The sequence below is a fragment of the Colias croceus genome, chromosome 3, assembly GCF_905220415.1.
Source record: "Colias croceus chromosome 3, ilColCroc2.1".
Lineage (NCBI taxonomy): Eukaryota > Metazoa > Arthropoda > Insecta > Lepidoptera > Pieridae > Colias > Colias croceus.
The window spans coordinates 4,702,207-4,726,660 of NC_059539.1; the positions used below are offsets into that span (position 1 = coordinate 4,702,207).

General features: G+C 33.9%; 1 protein-coding gene and 1 long non-coding RNA gene across 5 annotated transcripts; one reads left to right on the plus strand and one right to left on the minus strand.

Annotated features, from left to right (window-relative positions):
* Nucleotides 1-23,440, minus strand: LOC123705778 (RB1-inducible coiled-coil protein 1). Of its 4 annotated transcripts, none has more exons than XM_045654788.1 (23): nucleotides 23,392-23,440; nucleotides 19,156-19,299; nucleotides 18,885-19,075; nucleotides 17,500-17,741; nucleotides 17,242-17,369; nucleotides 16,691-16,905; nucleotides 15,476-15,681; nucleotides 14,373-14,555; nucleotides 14,121-14,293; nucleotides 13,375-13,561; nucleotides 12,797-13,080; nucleotides 12,651-12,707; nucleotides 12,243-12,354; nucleotides 10,854-11,386; nucleotides 10,471-10,720; nucleotides 9,986-10,156; nucleotides 9,418-9,536; nucleotides 4,714-4,873; nucleotides 4,244-4,381; nucleotides 3,397-3,508; nucleotides 1,419-1,496; nucleotides 788-1,007; nucleotides 1-463 (listed from the first exon to the last, which is right to left on the minus strand). In XM_045654788.1, the coding sequence occupies exons 2-23, from the start codon at nucleotides 19,221-19,223 to the stop codon at nucleotides 331-333; spliced, it is 3,960 nt and encodes a 1,319-aa protein (XP_045510744.1). In that variant the 5' UTR covers nucleotides 19,224-19,299; nucleotides 23,392-23,440; the 3' UTR covers nucleotides 1-330. The 4 variants fall into 4 exon arrangements, with proteins under 4 accessions (XP_045510744.1, XP_045510743.1, XP_045510742.1 ...); XM_045654787.1 differs by lacking the exon at nucleotides 23,392-23,440 and adding an exon at nucleotides 21,561-21,770; XM_045654786.1 differs by lacking the exon at nucleotides 23,392-23,440 and adding an exon at nucleotides 21,553-21,770.
* Nucleotides 5,057-21,310, plus strand: LOC123705781. Its single transcript, XR_006753340.1, has 4 exons — nucleotides 5,057-5,286; nucleotides 5,980-6,579; nucleotides 14,706-14,708; nucleotides 21,301-21,310. It is a non-coding gene; the product is annotated as an uncharacterized LOC123705781 (long non-coding RNA).
* Nucleotides 23,441-24,454: the final 1,014 nt, after the last annotated feature.

A 24,454-nucleotide genomic window follows, 5' to 3' on the forward strand; every position in this document is an offset into this window, starting at 1 on the left:
CGAGTTAACAATTCACGCGTATAGTTCTTATCCGCCGTTCTAGTTGTAAACCCACAAGCACTGTATCAATATTATACGGCACAGCGAATTCGTCTTTCTGCACATAGAAATAGGGTCCATAATCCACCTACTTTACACCGAGTTAACAATTCACGCGTATAGTTCTAATCCGCCGCGGCCGTTCTAGTTATTCTATACCCATATCTATATTATACGGCACAGCGAATTCGTCCTTCTGCACATAGAAATAGAGTTCATTATCCACCTTTACACCTAACACGCGTAGTTCTAGTTCTGTGTAGTGGTGCGTAGGTGCAAAGTGTTCGGTCGTCAAGGAGTGGCCTCTTCGGCTAGTTCGGAGCCGGGAGGAGCTGATCCTCGAGCCACTACGGACACTGAGCTGACTGTTAGTTCGAGAGGCTCGGGCCCTGGACACCTGCCCACGCTGCATTCCATGTCCGTTCTGAAAATGTTTAATATAGTTGACTTTGTTCTGGATTCTATTTTAGGCGAGTAAATTATTGTTTTATGAGATCAAAGGCATAAAAATCGATCAATTTAACTAAATTTTATAAAAAATCAATCTTGGGTAGGCAGGGGGAAAAAATGTACTTTCTTTTAACGTTTTCTTGGTAGACTATTAAAAATATATATGAATTAAGGAACGTCTTTACAATGTATCACAGAAAAAATGCAATGGAAGGTTTTATATTATTAGACTACAAAAATATCACATTTTATTAGTTTACGTTTACAAGACACCAAATCAAGTGACTCGCATACTCACAAAGCACTAGCCGTCGACACTTGCATCTTAGCGCTCTGCCACTCGCTCGACTCGATCGAGTCCAGTTGATCTAAATCCGACTGTGGAGGTGCTGGTGTGATTTCACACGAAACCGGTGACTCCAGGTTAATGAGAGTAGCTGTAGCCACTTCGCCCACTCGACTGGCTTCGTCCGTCGCGGAGCTAGTCGACTGGCTCGTGTCTCCTGACTTTTGGGTGTCTGTTCACGGTATAAAGGAGTTAGCACTCAATACTGAAGCCCAGTTTTGTAATAATAATTAATACTGAAGCCCAGTTTTGTAATAATAATTAAAGTTTCTTGAATGTTAACACAAAATGAATCATATTTTACTGGTATAATTAACATTTTATCAAGAGAGCTATTCAGTTATTCAATGATGTGATAATTAATTCTCCAGAAAATATATTCGATCATCAAATTACAGAAACACATCCCATTTTTAAGTATGATAATATCCCAGTTGGTAATAATTCTTATCAACATAGCAGAATTAACAATTTCGAACTTTCATAAACTTTAAAGCACAAATAAAAGAACTCGCAACAAAACAAGCGATCAAAACACAAAGCAAGGGGGGGACAGAACTAAAAAAACATATAAAGCAATAACCTGATGCATGCATATAGGTCAGCCACTTCTTGACCGGGCGCGCTTCGAGCGCGTTGAGCACGCTGCCCTTCAGCGCGTCTGTAACGTGCACGTGTTACTGTACAACCGAGTCTTAACGTGTGTAACGTGTAATGTACGTGTAATAACGTGTATTTTACATGTGGATGGCACAATACGAACAATAAAAAAAAATACGTGTGGCACTCGGGGACTGCCACGGTAAAGCTATTGCATAGCATCCCTTCAAGCCACACCTCCGTGCCTGTCGGAGTGGGGAGCGTGAGGTTTTTCGTTACGCAATTTCTGAATTCGGTCCCCGCGATCAAGGCCCGCGATAGAAGCTATGCAATAGCTTAAACATTGATTAGCAAATATTACATATTCGGTTCACAATTTTACTCTGTTTTCTGAACTAGGTTATACCTGTGTCTCAGAAAACAGTGCCTTCCCTTATAAGTTCATACAAATACATATAATTAAATACTAAAACAGAATAGTTTCAAATTAATTACAATTAAAGAAAAAAAATACAAATACAACTATGTACAATATGCGTTACATATTTGAAACAAATATTGTACAACAAAAGCGCTCGCAGTATTCGTTCACTTGAATTAGTGCCGTCCACATTGCGCAAAATAATATGACATTACATGTCACACACGTCTGGACTCGGATCATCGCGCATGCACATACTATGTAGCTGTCTAAGACCTAAATTGCTGTTTAACCGTGTCTTATACCCGGCGCGGCCTAAGATGATCCCTATGACAGTTCGTCTTAGTGATTGCTCGTATGATGGATCGTGTCGATACTTTACTATTTTATAGGCAAAGGCGTGGTTTGCATTCAGCCACGTCGGTAAACATGTTTTTACAAATATTATAAAATGAATTTTTAACGTCTATTATGTAAACGAAACGGTAAGTAAAACGAAAGTTTTCCAAAACATAAAAATGCACCTTATCATTTTCTCGTAATTTTTAACCCGTTTAACACAGTGTATATTATTTTATCATGAAAATGGAATCCCCCGTTTAATTTTTCTAAAAAACTTATATTTTCATAGGTAAGTAAATTAACGCGAACGGTAATTAATTAATTAATTATGCTGCGATCTTCTGTTCCATTTAATAGTGAATGAACTATAGCTTAAGCATGGAAAAAATGTGAACTCGAAATGTGACTTTCCATTATCGAAATTTGTTTATCGATACTTTCCGCACTAGTCGATAAATGCCAACGATGTAAGTTTTGAAGGACGTAAACGTAAAGTCAGATTGATATAATTTCTCGTAAATGATAAGAATTGTTATAATTCCAACGGAATATCATTGTAATAGCATAAAGCTACGTAAAAATTAATAAATGCCATTTTTAGACGCCTCCAATACGTTTCTAATTTAATGGTGACGCCATTACAAGTTTGTCTCTTGAGAATAACTGTCAGTGTCATAGGGATCATCTTAGGCCGCGCCGGGTATACGACGGATATGTGAGGTATCTACTTGCACAGTAGGGAAAACATCTATGTTTAAAGTGAGAACGTGTTTCATTTGTCTGAAGCCAAAATCGGATCAGTGAGATTATTATTTTGCATGGAAAACTCAAGTTTATTTTTCCTGACAAATTTTGTTAGAAGCTTGATTGGTAAACAAAACTTTCTCTAATACATCAAAACTGTATAGATTGCTATACAAAAACTATTAATACTTGAGCGGCAAAGCAAAAAGGCATTTTATTGAAAAAAAAATTTATAACTAATAAAACCAATGATACAGCATAAAGAAGATAAATTGTATTAATTATCATTTTTAGACGGCGTCTTATGTCAAACAATTTTTTCAATAATACTATCAAATGAAATTTGCCCATTTTCTAAATTTATGTAAGATGACGCCGCTTATAAAATGCTAAAAAAGTTACCTTCTCAGTTTTTGTAAATAAAAAAAAATATTTTATTTTGATAAAACCTTACCTTGTTTATGCCTATGGTCACAACATGAGGGGTGTGGCGGGTGCGGTTTAAGCGGTTTCACGCGCACTCGGTAGAACTTCGAGCCACGTGGCATTTGAAAACGATTGCCACTCTATAACAAAAAATGCTTAATTCTAATCAATAAAATTATGATTTTTTTACTATCCGATTGAAATTACGAAAAGTTCTTGGATACTCTTTGAATTCAATCAAAAGCAACGTAGTGACGAAATAGAAATCGAACATCAAACTTGGTACACATTTTTTTTTAAGTATTTAATATTTTTTTTCTGTAATTTTAATTTCCATACTATCGCTGGTGCTTTATAAATCGAATAATTCAGTTCTTTAAAGGAAAAATTAATCCATACTATCTAATATCTAATATATATTATAAAGGCGAAAGTTTGTATGGATGTATGGATGTATGGATGTATGGATGTATGGATGTATGGATGTATGGATGTTTGTTACTCTTTCACGTAAAAACTACTGAACCGATTACAATGAAATTTAGCACACATATAGAGGGTAACTTGGATTAACACATAGGATAGTTTTTATCCCGGAAATCCCACGGGAACGGGAACTATGCGGGTTTTCCTTTAAAAACGCGGGCGAAGCCGCGGGCGGAAAACTAGTTAATATTATAAAGGGGAAAGTAACTCTGTCTGTCTGTCTGTTACTCAATCACGCCTAAACTACTGAACCAATTTGCATGAAATTTGGTATGGAGATATTTTGATACTCGAGAAAGGACATAGGCTACCTTTTATTGCGAAATATGTACCAGGGGCGAAGCCGGGGCGGACCACTAGTACTTAGTAAAAGTAAAGTCAACTATTACCTTTTTAGCATAACAAAACTCTTTAGATTCAACGGTGGCGATGGCATACAGCCGCCTCTCTCTCTCATTCTTGACGTGTATACTGAGGTCTAACGCGGCGAGGCAGTCGCTATGCACGAAATACATTATTGATGCTTCCTGAAATATAAACCGGAATACTTTAAAAATCATTATGTTCCCCGAACCATTAGATTCTTATTAAAAATAACAACAATTTATCAAGTCAAACTCAAGAAGGCGCAGTAGACCGTCAATTATTCCGGACCTAACACGCATTCACAAAAATATTAATCAATTAATAATTAATTATAGTCTTCAATCCTAATATGACCAATCTAGAACTCCTTACAATATAAAATAATTCCTAGGTTTGATATTGATTTTTTTAAACACCAATATACACTAGACAGTATACAATTACTAGACTAGCTAACTTTCATTGCGTTTTAAAACTAGTAGACTAAGCTTACCTGTAGCACAGTATAATTCAAATGAGCTGGGTCCCACAGCAAGAGGACTGTGTGTCCGGGCAAACAAGACGAGAGGCTGAGCGCACCAGCGGACAAACCCACGGGCGTGTGACAGCGTGTGCGTGCCCGCTTGATTTCCTCTTTTTTTGGTGACGACGATCTTTAATAGAGAAAATGTATTAAATGTAGTAATTTTTTTGAAAAAAACGAGCAGGAGACGGGATTAGGCGAAAGACGCTGGTTCGAATGCCGTCTAGGTGTCGATTTTTTTTATTTTTTTATTAAAATTTAATTATATAATTATTATACTTTTAAGTGAATTTTATTGATTGTAGTTTTATCAATGATATTATATATAGAAACAAGAGGTAGATACGTTACCAACGCACCAAAACATAAACCGTGAATTGGTCCTAATTGGGACCAGTGGAATCAGTCAGATTGTGACTTGTGACAGCGAACGCACATGCTGATATAAACGTTAAAATTATCAATAATGCCTTCTTGTGTGTTCAGAAAGTGCACAAATTACGATAGTAAAATAAAGAAAGATAGAGGAATATCATATCACAGGTAAATGTATTAAAATATTATAATTTTAGAGCAAAAATAACAATTTGCAATTATTAATGAAAGACACTTGCTTGACACTTGTATTGAAATAATGAAAGGGATAAAACATTGCTTCAATCACTAGTGTGACAAAGCTAGCGCACACTGTGTTCAAAGATTATCATGTAGATACGATTATTGAAAATAGAACGGTTATTTTATTTATTTCGATTTGGGTAAATACTTGATTATTTTTATATTTAAATCCACACAGTGCATGTAATTAACAAATATGTATATCTATTTATTATATACCATGAAATCGTGATGGCAAAAATGTGTGTTTGCAAAAATGATGTTGAATATACGTAGGTATACATTAAAGAAAAGATTATCGCTACTGACGAAAAATGCTATTTGCTTTTCTGTAAATAGCTATTGAACATAAATTTTATTTGTGTTTTAGATAAAAAAGGCTTATACTTCATCCTTTCTTTTATTTCATACTTTTTAAAGTGAAACTTTTATTACATCGTCTCAAACTTTTTGGTCTGTGTAGCGCATGTCGCGTGTATCGCGGCTGCCGAGTAGGTATACCTACTCGGCAGCCGACCGACACGCGACATGCGCTACACAAAGCAGTGTTCGGAACCGTTCGAACAGTTTCACTTTTACCGTGGTTTCATAAAACCACACAACATTTTTTTCATCTAGGCACCACTATTATTATATCCTACAAGTTGGAGTGATGACCTTGTACGGGTTCCGGGAACTGCCTTGAAACGAATAGCGTAAGATCGGTCCGAATGGAGTTCTATAAGGAGGACTATGCTCAGCAGTGGGTGCTTATCGGGTGAAATGATGATGACCGAAAACGAACACCACAGCTAGTAATAAATGCTTAATACAGTTATATCTCCAAAAAAGTTTTTTCATTTTAATACAACTTCATAATAATAATTAAATAGTAAATGAAATTGTCACATTTGTTTACGTGTGCAGGAAACGTAATATCTATAACATTGAACCTTCTGTGTCGTTAGTCTATGCCAATTGCCATGGCAACTATTTGTTTATTTATATTTAATTGGTGAATTCTTATGACTTTTGCTTACACCTGCGCGGAAGTGACAAACTATCTTTGTCTTTTTTGTTTATATCATTTTATTAGAGCCATCTCTCTTATACAGTCTGTCAATGTAATAAATTAAGTAAAATGAAACTTGTATTTGTGTGTGCCTGACACTGCATATGAAGCATTTTTTTTGGATATATTGTGAGTATATAACGTATCTATACATAAAATATCATTGAGTTTTATTTTTTTTTTCAATCTCTTGTTTGTTTAAAAATATTGAAATGCATAAAGATAGACGGCGATATATTAGCGTATGAAGTAGGTTACATAAATACCGGTTGTAGAAATCTAATATATAGCCTGGTTCTGTATTTTATACAATTATAATAATTTGCAGCTTTTATAAGTTTGAATATATATCTAACTTAATTCTATATTGTATTAATTATATGCGTCACATGCTTAAAATATATTACAGATTATATTAACAAAGAGACAATATTCACGCCTCATGCATATGCTATACATATCACTGAACTCTATAACCCTTGTACTATGGACCTTATTTACGTAATGGGCCAAAAACAAATAGTATTCTTGTGTTTACAGCGGTGCTGTGAACATGTGTTTGCGTTACATTTTTTATGTCGCTTTAAGCGCTATATGTAATAATTTTATTCGCGAAATGGTGCCTTTCTTGTTTACTTTCTTAGTAAAATTCTTATTTTTAATTTTAGAACTAAGGTTTAATTTTATTTACATTAGAGATTACAAGCCTTTTAAATATGTACATATTTACTTTTGACTTTTAAATGGGACTGATCGTATAAATATTGTAATAATGTAATTTATTAATTATTCACGATAAATATGAATTTGAGTTGAGACTGAAATATGTATGATATTACCATAACATCTAAATTTCAAGAAAATAAGATAATTGTGAAAGGCTTAATGAAAAAAGGTTAATAGGTTAATAAGTTAGGCTAAAAAAATAAAGAGCAAAAAAAATGAGTGGAGGATATGATATGGGACAAAAACAAAGAGAAAACATTAGAAGACTCGTGTTTTATTATCCAAAAAAAAATGATAACTTATTTCAAATATACACATCCAAAAACTTTGTTATTGATTAATTCTAAAGACAACTGAATACGTGAAATAAACATTTTCAATTCAAAAATAAACATGTGATTATACCTACTTAAAACTATAAAAAACCACAACAAAAATTAGGATTACATCACTATGTAAAAACATCACCTTACATAATTAAACACGTTAAAATAATTTTAAAAATACTTATTTCATCTTTAATTACCTACTGTAAACTATTCTCTTTTGTTACCTCTCTTTGTATATTTTCGTTAAAACATCATAAGAATGAAGGGTCAAAACAAGGTCAAAAGGATATGGAGTCATACGTGATATTCAAGCTATTATTGATTAGAATTAAATGTAATTTGTGACATCATGTAAGTAAATAATATTATGGCACAGTCATTTTTAAAAACAAATATGCTTAAAAAAAGAGCGTGTGTGCCGAGCACACGTGTCAGAAGTGAAACTTCTTTGGCTAGATTAAGATACCAAAATCGTCGCCTTACTCCATGACGTGACGGTATTGCCAAGTTTACTCTCAACGCGCCAAATGAAGTTTCACTTCAATACAATAGTGTTCTAAAGCCATGTATTCATGCTAAACATATTGACCAACAATTATTGATGAACACAATGTTGTTGGAAACTTTGTTTAAATGTTGTATGTTGCCTTCCTCGGTTAAGAAAAATAAATTAACATCGCAAAACAAATGTCTGTCATGAATATAGCCTTATTCAAATTACAATCATATTTCAGAGTTAAGTGTTCATACAATCTTACTAATATTATAAATGCGAAAGTTTGTGAGGATGTGTGTGTGTTTGTTACTCATTCACGCAAATACTACTGAACCGATTACAATGAAATTTAGCACACATATAGAGGGTAACTTGGATTAACACATAGGATAGGTTTTATCCCGGAACTATGCGGGTTTTCCTTTGAAAAATCTAGTCATCAATAAATTATATTGCACGATTATTCTTATAATGTCTGTTTGCTATCTGCGATTATTCTGTATTGTATGTAATGTGAGGATTGCTGTAACTTAAAAAAGAGATACTAAATTGCACATTGAATTGCAAACAGGCATGACACATTATATAACAAGCAACGTGTTAAATGTATGTTTACAAAAAAAATATAACAAACACAAAAATATACTCCTAAATACCTTCACTACAAAGTATATGTACATGAAAAAGGTTAAAATGTTCTATAAAAAATGGACAGTTTCTGAATCCATTTTGTGGTATTCAAAAAACAAACACAAACAATTATACACTACTGACAAGATTTGTATACATGATACATAAATGCTACAAGTACAAAAATAAAATACAAATGCTATTACTTTGAAAATTATTATTTATATGCTAAAGTTTTGTGATCAGTCTTTTATTTGTGATTGTTTATATTTATTGTATATATGTTAAATATAAAAAAATTATTACATAAACAATACGAAGTTAGTATTGTTTTTGAGCAGCATGGACGTCATTTGTAAAGGTTTAACAAAAATGTATTTGTTAAAAAAATTAAACCTAATCACGAATGCACGCAGTGTCAAAGTTAGAATGGTAGGAAAAAGAATTTATGTGTTCACATTAAAAATTCAGGTGCACAACACACAAAAAAATAACTAAAAACATAAAGTAAAGATTAAAAACTAAGTAAATAACAATCCCCTAACCATTAAAGTACTATTAACAACTAGACTCACAATCTCATTGAAATAAGCGCCTTATTTCGTTGAAGTAATGGTCAAAGTCTATTGCTTCGTTCATTAGAAAACTCTGCCTAATATAAGTTTGGGCAGAGTTTTGCTTAGGACAATTTCTAAACGTGATTGTCAGTCTAGTTAATAATTGTACCGCAATGTCCTTACGGACATAACAAAACTAAGTGCAAAAAAGTGGACAAAAATGTACCGATCTACAAAATTAGCGGCTATTGGTTGCATGAACCTCACCTGCCATCGCTATCATCCTCTCTACTTTTCTCCCCTTCGTCTGATCTCTTTTCCAACTCTTTCTTGAGATCTGCCACTTGTTGTTGCAAGAGCGCTTTCTCGTTTTCCAGGGTCGCAAACTGTAACCATTTTAAATTGATAATTAATGAACGAGAACTATATTAAGTTATCTACCAAAATTAGTGCCCATCATCAAATAAACAAAAAATATGTCCTATATTACTCAAATAATCTTAACCTTGCAGTGAATGCTTTTCGAAAATAAATGAAGAAACGTACATGGTTTTTTAACTCTAGCTAACAAATGTAAAAAGTTTTATTAATAATCCTACTAATATTATAAATGCGAAAGGTTGTGAGGATGTGTATGTGTCTGTTTGTTACTCTTTCACGCAAATGCTACTGAACCGAGTATAGTGAAATTTCGCACACATATAGAGGGTAACTTCGATTGACATATAGGATAGGTTTTATCCCGGAAATCGGATGCGGGTTTTTCTTTCAAAACGCGAGCTTTGAAATCTAGTATGATTGTAAATAAAACAGGTCTTAATATGTCTCCACAAACCTGTGTTTTGAGCAGGCTATCATAATCATTAGTCTCCGGGTCGGTGAGTTGTTGTATGGTATCTCGATACTTGCTGCATTCACGTGTTAGCGCTTGTTCGCGCTCTCGAAGCAATTCTAGCTGTCGATCTTTCTCTATTAGTAGTCGGCGAGTCACGTCGTTTATTGTTACCTTAAAGTAATTAAAAAAAACGGACTATTACAATATGACGTGGAATTGAAATTTAGTAAATTACGACTGTTTCTGAGACGTGCTAGCCAATTTTGATATTAACGGTGAGTTGTTTCAAAATCCAAAATAGGACATAGAATGACAATAATGAATAATAAAATCTTAATTTTAAATCTAGTATACACTAACATACGAAAAACTTTGTGTTAAGTCTATTATTTAGCTAAGAAATATTTTTAACAAAATTTATTACAGATGTTATTTGAATACCCTGACTAAGCTTCTCTTTTGACACAATGTTTACCACAGCATACCTGTTTCTCAGCTTCATATTTCGCTTTGAGCAATGCAATTTCAGCGTTCAACTTCTGTTCCCACTCGACCTTACACTTCTCAACCGTTTCTTTGATCGCTTGATCCTTCTCCACCTCAGCATTTTCCTTTGTCTGCATCACGATTGCGTTGTGATGACTTATCTCTATAACGTCGGTGCGCTCTATTTTCTCAAGACTTGATTCTGATGGAGATCTATCCATGTTATTTGTAAGGGCTACTAGACGGAACCTGTAAAAGAACATGAATTTATCTTTACAAAATTATCTAAAAGAATAGAAGTTTTGATTTTCTTTTATTTATATCGCTTGTCGAAGTCAAGATATTATTTAGCTAAGTTTAAACTAACGATAGTTAAGCTTACCTTGAACGCATCGATTCTATTTCCGCTTTGTATTCTAGATGCATTTTTTCCTGTACTTCCTTTATTTCTTTAGCCTTCTGGACTTCAGCATCTTCAAATTTCTTTTCGAACGCTTTTATTTCTCCACGCGTCTGTTCCAGCAATTCCTTTGTACTCTTGTGCTCAGTTTCCAACCTTTCTATGTCCTTTTGGTGTTGATTTTTCAACTCTTCCTTTTCCCTTTTTAAAGTTTCTATCAGCTCATCTTTTTCACTGAGCGTCGCTTTCATATCGCTCAATTCTAATTCGTGATCCACCATTAACCTCTGTTTTTCTTCTCTAAACCTTATTTGTGTTTCTTCATTACTCAGGCTCCAAGCTTCAGTTATTTCTAAACATTTTTCTTGCATGAACCGTTTCTGTTCATCCATATCGTTTTTTAGTTTCGTTAACTCTTCTTTGATTAAAACGATATTTACTTTACACAAAGTACATAGTTTTATTAAGAAATCTTGTAATTTTTCAATGTTTATTTTATGGGTGTCCATGTTGTCCTAAAATTTAAAAGTTAATCTTCATCATGGAATAATGTCAATTATTTATCAAATAAATTTATGTCATCCACGCTACTTAAGCTAATTAAACTACGATAAATAAAGCATATTACATTAAACTATTCTATATATGGGGCCGACGAAGACAGGAGCAACAAAAATAAAAATAACTACAATTTGTTATTTAAAAAATCCACTCAGATATTATTACTTCGTGTGCAAAGAACAAAAAACAATAAATAAATAAACAATGAAATAGGTACGTCTGTAAGATGATCATAGTAATTTGTTTAGTTTATGATAAAAATAAACGGCACAGAACTAAACTATAATCCGATATCAAAGACTACAACGGCATTCATTTACATTTGACTTATTCACCATCTCTTAACTACGTAAAATGGTTCTTCGAGGAGGATCAATTCACACATTCACACACAATTCGTAAAAAAATGTTGTGTGGTTTTATGAAACCACGATAAAAGTAAAACTTTTTTTCACACTATTTTTTTATTCAACTAAAAATTGTCGTATTTGTACGATAATTATCGTACGTATCGTGCGTCACGCGACATGCGCTACACAGACCAAAAAGTTTGAGATGATGTAATAAAAGTTTCACTTTAAAAATAGTTTATAATTTCCACTACACCGTTATAGCCTTTCAAATTCTAAATCACAATACTCAAAAAAACTTTAAAACAAAACAAAAATTAAAAAAAAAATCTAATTCACAATATCTGAGCGGGCACCGTGTACACTAGAGCACCTGTCGTCCGCGGCCCCACTCGAGGCTGCCGGCGAGCGACTCGTCGATGTAAAACTCAGAGTTGACGAACCCCTCACTAGCCAGTACCTCGGTCACTGTGCCCGCGCTCGCCGTGTCCGGGACGCACGTGGTCGACGTGTCCGTGCGGGGGACGGGTTGGCCCGCCAGCTTCTCGAAATCGGCGTCCGATTCGAAGTCTCTGCAATGATGGAAAATTTATAATGAAAACGGTTTTTATTTAACATATTTTATTTGATAATAAAATACTTTTAATTTTAATTTAATTGTTGTATTTTAAAGGAATAATTTCGAGAAATATGACGCAAAATAACGAAACCCAATTGCATTTTGAAAGAGCGCGTATTTGTCGCTGTCGATTAGACATGTATTTATTTTATTTGAGATACATTTCGGTCCGGTCCGGATATGGTTACATTCGAATTCATTTTTTTTTTTTGCCACAATTTTTTTTGTTTAAGTATACGAATGTCCTACCTGTCAAGATCCACTTGTACGTTTGCATCTCTATCTCCGTGCTCAGATGTCGATAACCTGAAAGTAAATAGAATATTAATACTATACATAATCTATCAAAATAATGACAAACATGTTATATTTTTAGTTAAAATATTCTCTCAGACCTTTGTTGAAAGAATTTCACCGTGGCATCCATATCGTATTTGGGAACATCCTTCGCAAGTTCTGGGAAAGCGTTTGCCACGAATTCAACATCTTCACTCGTTAGTTTCGGCAATTTCGAGTCAAATGTAGGGGGCGCTTGCGTTGCAAACGTTGGCGGCAAATCCGTCATACCGGGGAACAGACTCTTGAGGAAGTGACCTTCGAAAAGCGTATTGAAATCTTGACGTCTACTAATTTCTTCTTCGTGTATTTTTAACAGCTTCTCCGCTAGATCTGTCGCCCACTGAAATTAATGTTTGAGATTAGATATTTTTGTATCAACAAAGAAGCAATCGAATAGGATTCAAGATGTAATATTTTGCATTTTGAGCGGTGTAGTTTTTGATTTGCATTTTCCCTTGGCACTGTGAGGTCTCGGGCGACTCATAGGCATTACACAGTATACTATATATACGATATCACTTGAGCTATAGCCACTATAGCTTGACCACAACCGCTGTAACGCGCCCTAGATATGAGTGGTGAGGCGGGGACCGTGTAAGAAAGAGCACGAGTTAGAAGTAGAGCGTATAGTCACCTGCAGGTGCGCGTGCGAGAAGGTCCGGCGGCGCGCCACCTCGTGCACGGCGCGCACGAACACGTGCGGCGCGCGGTGCAGCTGCCACACGATGCTGAAGTACCGCGACAGCCGGTTGAGGCACTGGAACGAGAGCATCGCGTGCGCGTCCTGCACCGACATCGAGTTCTCGATGCGCAGTACCGCCCTGGAACGGTGGCAAAATCAATTTTTTTTAACGAAAATAGTATACATTATGTACGGTTTGACGATTAAAGCCTTAAAAGTTGAGTAAAAATTAGCTATGGTACATGTATAAACAGATGAAATAGAACATCGATATAAACATAAAAAGGGGGGGAGAGGAGAAATAATACGTGACCTCGTATAAATTCAAAATATAAAAGAAATTCATGTAGGTATTAGGTTAACGAGGTGACACTGTACTTTGAATGACAGTTTTCCTTTAAGAAATAGTCTTGAAGTTTCAACTGAAAAGCAAATAACTGTTTTGGAACGAAGTTCCTTATCGCGCGGTACACTGTCAGGAGGCTAGGCGATTGTCACGAAAAAACCTGACGACACTTTGGCTATAGTGCGTAGCGCTCTCCGAGCGCATTGTATTGTTAATTAATTAAATTATACCTCCTATAATATTTATTTCAAAACGAAAGAAACTTCATTCCAATTGAGTGCCCCACATGTGAAACCTCGGATATTTTTTATTAATTCTACAATATGAAAAACGGAGTAAAATAAAAACTCACTCTAAACGCGCTTTTAAAACTTGTGATAACTCCTCCTTTGACTTCGCAATCCTTCGGATAATATCCACAATTTTCTGATGACCAACTAAAAGTTTTTCAAGTTGGCAACAATGTGATTGTACTAACGTTGGCAGGACTGTTGGATCACAGGCGGAATTAAGGCGATCACGACACTAAAAGTACAATACAAAATATTACAATAAGATATATAATATTTTGAAGATAAACATTAAACATAATATATTTTCTTACTTGTATGATAGAAGTGGCTTGATCCCGTTGGTCCTTTTCAAGCTTTTTAACATCGTTCAAAAGTTGATCGAGGCCGTATAAGCGATCCTCGATGCCTTTTATCTGCTTCAGACCATGCATATTGGCATACTCCAAGATTTGGTATAATTGGGCTTCACGCTCTTTTAGTGGTTCTGCATCAATCTGAGAATAGACAACTCAAGTCTAAATTATTGGGTACAGAAATATCATGCATACTTGGCTATTTTTATTGAAGTCCGATTGTTCAGTTGGATAAGATTCCGATTACCAAGAGTAAAATACAACCAAAATTAAAACCAAGAAAATTAGAAGTAAGTAAGTATAGAAATATTTCGACTTCTCCTTTTACAATAAATAGATGTGAATGTCTTATAAAGTGCGGGATATTTTCGACAGTTGCTATGCGTTAAGCTTATAACTGTGTGTAAAACTTTGCATTTTATTTTATCGTTAATAAATAATAATGTAAAAATCTTAAAACATCCATTAAAATATTTATAGACCTGTTAAAATATAAAGAATGTAAAAGCGTAAACATTGTCATAATCAAAACACCCATATCTCGTAAATCCAATGTGTCTGCTGTATAATGTAAACAAATTTAATGTATTTGCATTATGAATGGAGTGTGGCACGCTTGAAACACGTGATTTTATTTATATTCGCAAATTGCGTTAACCTTAAAACACAATTTGATAATAGGTTTCTTATGCGATAACATTAGTTACACGACTTTTAATAGTTTTCTGTCGTAATTCAAATATAACGCAGTACGTTATTTACCTAAAACAACAACTATCTAAAACATGCTTATAGTAATGAACTTTATTCAATGATTAATTGACGATAAAATATTGTCCTTCCTTCTGGATTATTTGCATCCACCTATAATAAGTGTAGGTACACGTAAAAACATAGTAGGTAAACATATTATTGTATTGTGTATAACTTAGAAAACGAAATAGCATTTTTAATCGAATTAATAAGATTTTTCTCCAACCAAATTTGGTTTAACAGAGTAATTGTTTAGGCCAGACTATCTTTTTATTTATGAATCTACCAGCTATTCCAAGTATACTTACCAAAGCCAAGGCCTTCTGGCAGTAATCCAGTATATCCTGCAGCGAGGCCTTATTCCCCTGCGCTAATATCCAATGCAACAACGTGGGTTCCTCTTTACTCTCGACAGAGGGCGCTTTGAAAGTGACACCTTCGTCTGATTCTTCGATCCGATGACTCTCTGCGAGAACTTCATCATGGCTACCCGATGCGTTCTTTTGATCGAACACTGAGATATGTAATATATTATTATTGAGATTATCAAAAATTACAGGAAGAACTGAGTAAAATTTCGAGTTTTAAAATATGAAAAAATATTTTGGGGAAGACGGGAAATTTTTCATTAGCTAAAAGTCTTAATAGCATAAAAGGGCTAAGTTTTTTACAAAAGAGGCTCCTTTGCCCTAAAAAGAACCGTGCTATAAAGAATCAAAATAAACGAGAAACAAAACAGAAGAATGCAACACAAATATTAAATGTAAGGAAAAAAATATAAATATCAGCTGAGAAAAAATAGATATTGTATGTATCATGAACTAAACCTTACGTTTCGGAATGCAACTTCACATTCTTACTAAATAAGGCGTACATAAACATGCAACAGCGTAAAATATTTTAATAGTTACAAATAAAGCTATTTTATAGTTTGTTGCTTTGAGACTAGATTAAAAAAACATAAACAATATTATAACCACGGTATAAATTGAATATAATACGCAGTAATTATGAGAATTCCTTCATTATGACTTATACATTGTTATTACGCATTGCTGTGGCTAATAATCCTAATCCATATTTTATTGAACACAACTAATAAGGAATTATTTATCAAGTTGATGCTCATAAAATTGCAATGAAAATGTATTCGTGTGAAATCAAGTGGAATAATTTGAGCTATACAATAGAGTAAAAGAAACAATAATACATTAATCTATCTAATCTAGAATGATATTGACTAGAAATATATAGACTTTATTCCAAATTGTATTCATTAATTGCAATTATAATCAATTGTAATACAGTAAATTGTCAATTATTTGTAAGGAAGCAATACAAAATCGATAATTTTTGATTAACATGTTTTTATTAGACAAGTCTAGGTTATAACCAGTTTTAGAATAATAAAATAAACAACACATCATACATAATGAGTCAACATTTATATTGCTTTACTCCATCTTTCCTCCGATCCATCAAATGTAACTACATTTTATTATAGTAACATAATACAAACTTACCATCCTCATCAGACAGCTTAAAGACCCCAACACCGAAATCCTGTGCGGTTCTATTCTCAGAACTAGTGTCCGATCTTTGTTGGCTGCCATAGTGATGACCTTCAAAGTCGGTCTCCTCAAAGACATCGAAAGCAGAGAAACGATGTGCTTCAGCGTGCAATTGCAGCGCCGATAATATTGGAATCTTGCCCAGTGATTCAAGCACTTCGTTCAAACTGTAATAAGACATTATTTTATTGTAGGAACTTTATAATATAACTTTATTTTAAGGCTTCTTTAGAAAAACATTAATCTATCTAATCTAGAATGATAGACCCTTAAGATATTGCTTATTTGTCATGCAAACAGATATTTATAAAATTTATTTCAATGAAGATAAAGATAAATGAAGATAAATTACTCTTATAATGAAAAGGATGGGTCAATCATTCATCATCAGAATCCAAAATCTTAAAGTTGCACATTCATAAATTGAAAATATTAAAGGTTTAATGGAAACTCTATTTTTTGCAAAAGAGAAATATATTTTTTATATAAAATAAACTACTTACGTATTTAGCATTTCATGATACTCCTCCTTTTTAATTCGATGTTTTTTAAATGACTCTTTGAAACTTCGTGACCTTTCGCAAAATTCGTTGAATATATCTTCTAAATTCGCTACAACAGCTGCCCAGCCCTAATTTAGATAAATAAACTTATTTTAAACATTTATGATTAACACGTACTACTAAACCAGTAAAAAAAGTAAAGTAAATAAGTAAAAGAACAATTTCAATAAACAATGTCAATTATTCATAGGCACACACCTGATGCTGCAAATGCTGTTCATGTACCAGCTGTTCACAACTTCTCGACACCTCATGAGCGAGGTCACTAAACTGCTTAGCGAGCGACGCACATGACATAACAGTGTTAACATTCGGCTGCATAGAGCAACATACTTCCACGGACTTCCTGAGTTCAGCTACTGACTTTCCATCAAAGGCACTTGAGTCGCTACGAAACTCCCCTGTACTCAATTCTACGATAGGACTGAGATCTCCACACACTATAAAGAAAACGATCAGATATAAAATCTTAGTTACTATGTGAGTGTAGAATTTGAAAGTAACTGGCTTTGATACGCTATGGTGATTAAAAAAATGTCTCCATCTTTCAGAACACAGGAGGCTGATCGCTTACTTGTTCGTAAAAAAAATTAACTACGGAAAAAAATATAGTAGCCCATATTCAACAAAGACACCAAAAATAATCTATTCCATCATTAGTAATAACTCAGCCCCCGGAATCACAGACACAATAGAAAGTGGTGTTGTGGCCCGATCGGGCCGCTCGGGGCTCAATGGGTTAATTATTACACTATCCATCTTAATGCTTTTTAATATAAAGATAACACAGCATTTATAAAGTAGTAGAATTAAATTTGATTACTCATTAAACTTTATACAGTGATTACATTTAGATAAGTGCCGACACAATTTTGGTAAATATATTATGTATTTATGTCATGGTCAGCCATTGACTTGTTTGAGATGCTCTACTATAAACTGAGAATTTATTTAAATCAATGATTAAAAATATAACATTTTCATTACAAATAACATTGGGTTAAAGATTAGGGAAAGTGTATTGCACTTTTGGCTTCCTGTTTCAAAATTTATAAAATATTAATAAATTCATTATGCTTGAATATAAAGCAGCTAAAATAGGTCATCGAAATGAAATCATACTCTTAGCACCTGTATCACATGAACCATTTGAAAAGATGAAAAAAATAAAACAGAGAAGTTTTTTATCTATATATATAAAATCTATATAAATAAAACTCAAAGGTGACTGATTTAGTGATCTATTAACGCTCAGTCCAAACCACTGGACGTATCCGGCTGAAATTTGGCATGCAGGTAGATGTTAGGACGTAGGCATCCGCTAAGAAAGGATTTCCCGAAATTCTTGCGGGAACGGGGAAAAACGGGGATGCACGTACAAAGTCGTGGGCGGAAGCTAGTACCAAATAAATTAGTAGTGCCTTGATTATTGTATTTAGCATATTCTTATAATTAACTTCCAGCATTTCTTGAAAACAAACTTAATACTAAACTCTTATAGTTTTCTTTGACAGTATATGTATAATATAATTGAGTTTTATATTTATTAGGAAAAAATTCATATAACAAAATGAAATACTCACTAGATTGCTTTATATGACTTTCCTTTACTGAAGGTTTACTAAACATATAAATAGGATTGGTATCAGTCCCAGCGCTGTATGATGATACCATATGGTCAGACTGCAATACTTCACCGCCACTTACAAGAAGCACTAGGGAATGTGCTGGTATCTTTGTCTTTCTTTCTATGGCTGCTTTTAAACTAGCAACACTGAAAAAAAAGTATAACTTTAGAAGTTCTTAATTTGAATTTTAACTCAATGTACATAGACTATAGAGTATGAAATATACCTCTGCAGTGTGAGATTCATATCATATGTGGTCATCAAACCAGCATCAACGTGGAATACATACAACATGATGATATATTTATTGTTACAGCTCTTTAAATTAAACAGTTACTGCTTCTGTGGAGTCTCTTCACTCATTCCATGGCTGCAAGAAAATGTAAAATCAATACCAGGATAGCAGAAATTTATTGATATAACTGTTATCAATTTTTTAAATACAAAATATTACACTGTTTATATTCATTACCTACTATGTATTTAAACTATTTGATTCAAAAGGTCTAGAAGTTTAATCCATTCTTGATAAATAATTTAAAAATACGTAGATACTTATATGATAATTAATCACTCTATTAACTAGGGTAATTGCGCCAGTTCGCGTCCACTTAGTGCAGTTGGAAAGTTTGAAGGAGAAAATAAAAATGTTCCAGAACAAATTTCAACGCAAAATTTATGTAACGTGTTCATTACATAGTCTATTTTAAGATTTACTTTCAATTGTGTTGGAAATATCATGTGGTTTTTATTTATCTAGACAAATAGCAGAATTTGGCGTTTTACCCAGTTTGCGTCCAAAAATTCCTTTTTGCGTCCACCCGTGGACCAGTTCGCGTCCACCAGCTTAGAAAAGGAATTAAGAGTGTATTGGGTGATATTTTATCAGATAAATGCAAATAAAAATTAGATTTTAATAAATTATTTATTTACGAATATAGTTATTTAATAAAAACCGGCCAAATGCGAGTGGGACTCGCATACCGAGGGTTCCGTATTAACCTGTCTTTTTTTCATATGTTTTAACTGTAAATGATTATTTTTTCAATGTTTCCCTTATTTGTGCTATAATATAAGACGTTGCTTCGTACAAGTGTCTGTGTTCACGTAAAGTACCCTGTAGGTTTTGATTCCCTTGCGAATGTCGAAATTTGCGAAAATTTGCAGCATAAACGGCTGTATCTTTTGATTGCTTTGGCTTATAAGTTTGATTTTTTCACTGCTTCAAGGGAATGTAGACTTGAGTATTCAAAATAAATTTCAGCTTTATACCTCTACGCGTTACTGAGAAAAAGGGTCTTGACAGAAAGACAGACCGGCAGACGGACATACAGACGGACGGATATCAAAGTGATCCTACAAGGATTCCGGTTTTTCCTTTTGAGGTTCGGAACCCTAAAATCAACATTATTATTAATATAATTCACTGTGTAAGGAAACTGGAAAAACTTAATTATATTTATCTTCTCATCATTATTAGAACCAAAAATTAACAAAAAACAAAGTTACGTTATGTAAATAAATAATAATCAGTTCTATTAAGATTACCTAAATACCCTATTTTTTAGTTTCTAATGAATTAAATTTCTTTTTTGTTTATATTATTTTCTTAACCACAGACTTATTGACTCTCATTCTCAAAAATACTGGTCTCATTCTTGGAATACCCATTTTAAAATGAAAAAATAGCATAAAAATTTGCTAATTTGAATGAAAATTTAAATTATCAACTTGTGGTCTTAGTCAAAAATTTATTCATTGCTACGTAATGAAAAACAATGTGGACGCAATATGTTCTATTGTTATGCACTACAGGTATAGTTTGCGCCCACCGTGGACGCAAAATGGAAGTTGTACAAATTCGGTGTAGTAATTCGCGTCCACCTTATTTTAGCTATTAATTGTAAAATAAATAAGCTTATTTATAATCCATATTATTCCATGTTTTGTTAGCAAAGCAAAGAAACAGTTTCATATTCAAAAATTCACATTTAACAATAAGATACTTACCGTCAAACGCGACGCTGCGCACTATTTTTTTCTCAAAATCCCGCGCGTTTTAGCTCTCTCGTTTAATAGCCAAAATTAAATATATTTTTTTAATAGGATAGGCGGTGCGCAGGCATATTTTGAATATGTGTGCATGTCTCTTATACATTGAGGTATTATCGGAAATTTTTCTTATTACAATTTTACATAAAGTATACTTATTTTCGTGAATTTTCTAAAAGATATCCGCAAAATGGACGCGAATAGGCAGGTGGACGCGAACAGGCGCAATGACCCTACTAAATAATATTAGTAAATGACAAACAAATCACTGTTCAATTATATAATGACTTGCATTTCAAAATATAAATTTATTTTAAAGTACTTTATTGAAAAGTACGGTCAATAATATAGACATATTTTCTAAGTGTAAGTCCTAGAAAGATATCATTAATATTTCAAATCTGCAAAATAAACAAATAAAATTAATGTTTAACAAAACCAGAGCATAAAAAATTAATTAAGACAACGGCAAACTATATAATTACTAATTATACACATAACGAAGCAAATCTATTACAGAGTAAAAAATTGAACGTAAAAACGTTTTGAAAAACAAAGATTCGACACTTACACAAATACTTTTGATAGCCATCTGATCCAATTTTGGTAATCATTACAGCACTAGTCTATTTTGCATTAAACACACTTTTTCATTTTGAAACATCATTGTTTCTACAAGAGGCAAGAACTCTTGAAAAATTTGCTTGTTCAATTTACAAGTTCAATTTCCATATCCCTTTATTCATAACACCACCATTGCATTAATCTAGACGACAGACGTAAACTAAACTCAGCTGACAGCTATGTATTATTGCCATAGCAAATAGCAAAAATCAAGAGCATAGAGCACATTTACTATTTACTCTCAATAATATCATGTACCATATTTAATTCCTAAATTATATTTACGAAATTTGTTTATAACATAAATTTGAAAAAACTTATATTTAAGTACATAAACCATACCATCAGCATGAAAATTAAATTGAAAACGAAAAGGCATACAATATATGAGTAACGCCACTTAAAGGGGTGACAGACGTACGAGTAAGTACGCGAACTTGTAGCTCGACGACCTTTTTCGCTCGTGTGTCACCCCAAGTACGCGTACTTAAAAACCGTCGAGTAAGTTCGTTGACGATCCAACATGTTTGAAATTTTACTCGAAGCCCGCCTTGGCTCGCACGTCTGTCACCGCCGCGAGCCGCGGCCCGCGAGCCGCGAGCCGCGAGCCGCGAGCCGCGAGCCTAGCCTGTCTAGATATAATAGGTGTTACTAAGTGCAAAAGTTCATCATATAATGGCTCAGGCATCCTTAAATTATTACGCAAGTCTTCCTTCTACATCGTAGCTCCTTCACCAAAGTTACGTGGGATAAACGCTCTCTTTTTTAAGCCAGTTTTTCACCCACTTTTCTGATTTCGTTTTCTCTTTTAGTTTTATTTTATGAAAATAATTTAATATAAATAATATGAATGAATATAATATAATTGAATATTGGCGAAGGTATCTTTGAATCACGCCAAGGAAGTTTCACTCCTGACGCGTGGGCTCGGCGCACACGCTCTTTTTTGTAAAGTACCCTCAAAATATAATAGTAAAAAAGAAAATATCTTTCAATTTTTGAACATTTATTTTGTTAGAAAGCTATTTACTTAAAAATAAGTGCTGGTTATTAAATTAAAAATGTCTATATTTAATTCCTGAATAACATAAAATTCCCTCTGTTGATGACATAGAGACATTCGATATCGGTGACACGCGAGAAGCTACTGACCAAGCTCTACGTGTGTCACCGACGTCGAGCCGAGTAAGTACGCGAACTTTAAAACCGCGACTTTAAAAGGGCTGATAGACGTACGAACTTTAAACTTTAACTTTTGTTCTTTTTTACTATTATATTTTGAGGGTACTTTACAAAAAAAGAGCGTGTGTGCCGAGCCCACGCGTCAGGAGTGAAACTTCCTTGGCGTGATTCAAAGATACCTTCGCCGATATTCAATTATATTATATTCATTCATATTATTTATATTAAATTATTTTCATAAAATAAAACTAAAAGAGAAAACTAAATCAGAAAAAGTGGGTGAAAAACTGGCTTAAAAAAGAGAGCGTTTATCCCACGTAACTTTGGTGAAGGAGCTACGATGTAGAAGGAAGACTTGCGTAATAATTTAAGGATGCCTGAGCCATTAAATGATGAACTTTTGCACTTAGTAACACCTATTAAAGGGGTGACAGACGTACGAGTAAGTACGCGAACTTGTAGCTCGACGACCTTTTTCGCTCGTGTGTCACCCCAAGTACGCGTACTTAAAAACCGTCGAGTAAGTTCGTTGACGATCCAACATGTTTAAGGGCTGATAGACGTACGAACTTTAAAGTCGCGGTTTTAAAGTTCGCGTACTTACTCGGCTCGCGGCGGTGACAGACGTGCGAGCCAAGGCGGGCTTCGAGTAAAATTTCAAACATGTTGGATCGTCAACGAACTTACTCGACGGTTTTTAAGTACGCGTACTTGGGGTGACACACGAGCGAAAAAGGTCGTCGAGCCACAAGTTCGCGTACTTACTCGTACGTCTGTCACCCCTTTAGTTTGTACGTCTATCAGCCCTTTTAAGATAAATAATAATTGATCAATAATATAAGTTATTATATTATATCACACTAACAAGACACTAACAATGAAGCGAAATTTTCAGGGTATTTTCTATTAATAAAAAATGTGTGCGTGTACTAGTGTTCACACGTAAGAAGTGAAACTTCTTTATGACCTTATTTTTCAAAAAATAATTTACTATATTATGCAACTTACAGAAGTACGTCGAATCACGCGTGGAAGGGATAAAAAAAAGATGGCGCGGAACGGAAAAATGTTACACTAAATTTTTTTCCAACCCCGATAAAGAAGTTTCACTTCAATACGTTTCTCATCACATCTTTTGAGGGTATTTAAATTAAATAGGTACTACCACAGGTACTACAGCTGGTACTGGCAGCTCTCTCTCTCTCTCTACGGCAGCTCTATTTTAAGGCGCTGTCAGCCGAGGCTGTTAGCCACCTGTCTGCGCTTTATAATAATTATAGGTAGCGGGACTCCTTTCGCGGCACAGTCTCTAAATTCCCGAATTTATGGCAGAATCTGGCCACAGTAAGATCGAGACCAGTGCAAACTTAGCACCCCATCTATGGAATTTTGGGTCGAAAATGACCTTGATCGTTAGGTCCCCGTTAGGTCCTTTAAGGTCCCACAATTTTTTCGTTAGGTCCCCTTTAGTTTTTTTTTTAATAATTTTTTAAATTTTAGGTATAAAAAAAGTGCACTTTAGCACCCCATCCATAGAATTTTGGGTCAAAAATGACCTTAATCGATAGGTCTCCGTTAGGTCCTATAAGGTCCCACAATTTTTTCGTTAGGTCCCCTTTAGTTTTTTTTTTAATATTTTTTTTTTAATTTTAGGTATAAAAAAGTTA

Bases quoted from the DNA above. Each gene is read 5' to 3' on its own strand.
- LOC123705778 (XM_045654788.1), bottom strand. From the start codon at position 19,223: ATGTTGTATGTATTCCACGTTGATGCTGGTTTGATGACCACATATGAT. The intron at 12,708-12,796 runs GTCTGAGAGAAT...ATTTACTTTCAG, and splicing joins GTGAAATTCTTTCAACAAAG to GTTATCGACATCTGAGCACG. The intron at 4,382-4,713 runs GTAAGCTTAGTC...TTTATATTTCAG, and splicing joins TGAATTATACTGTGCTACAG to GAAGCATCAATAATGTATTT.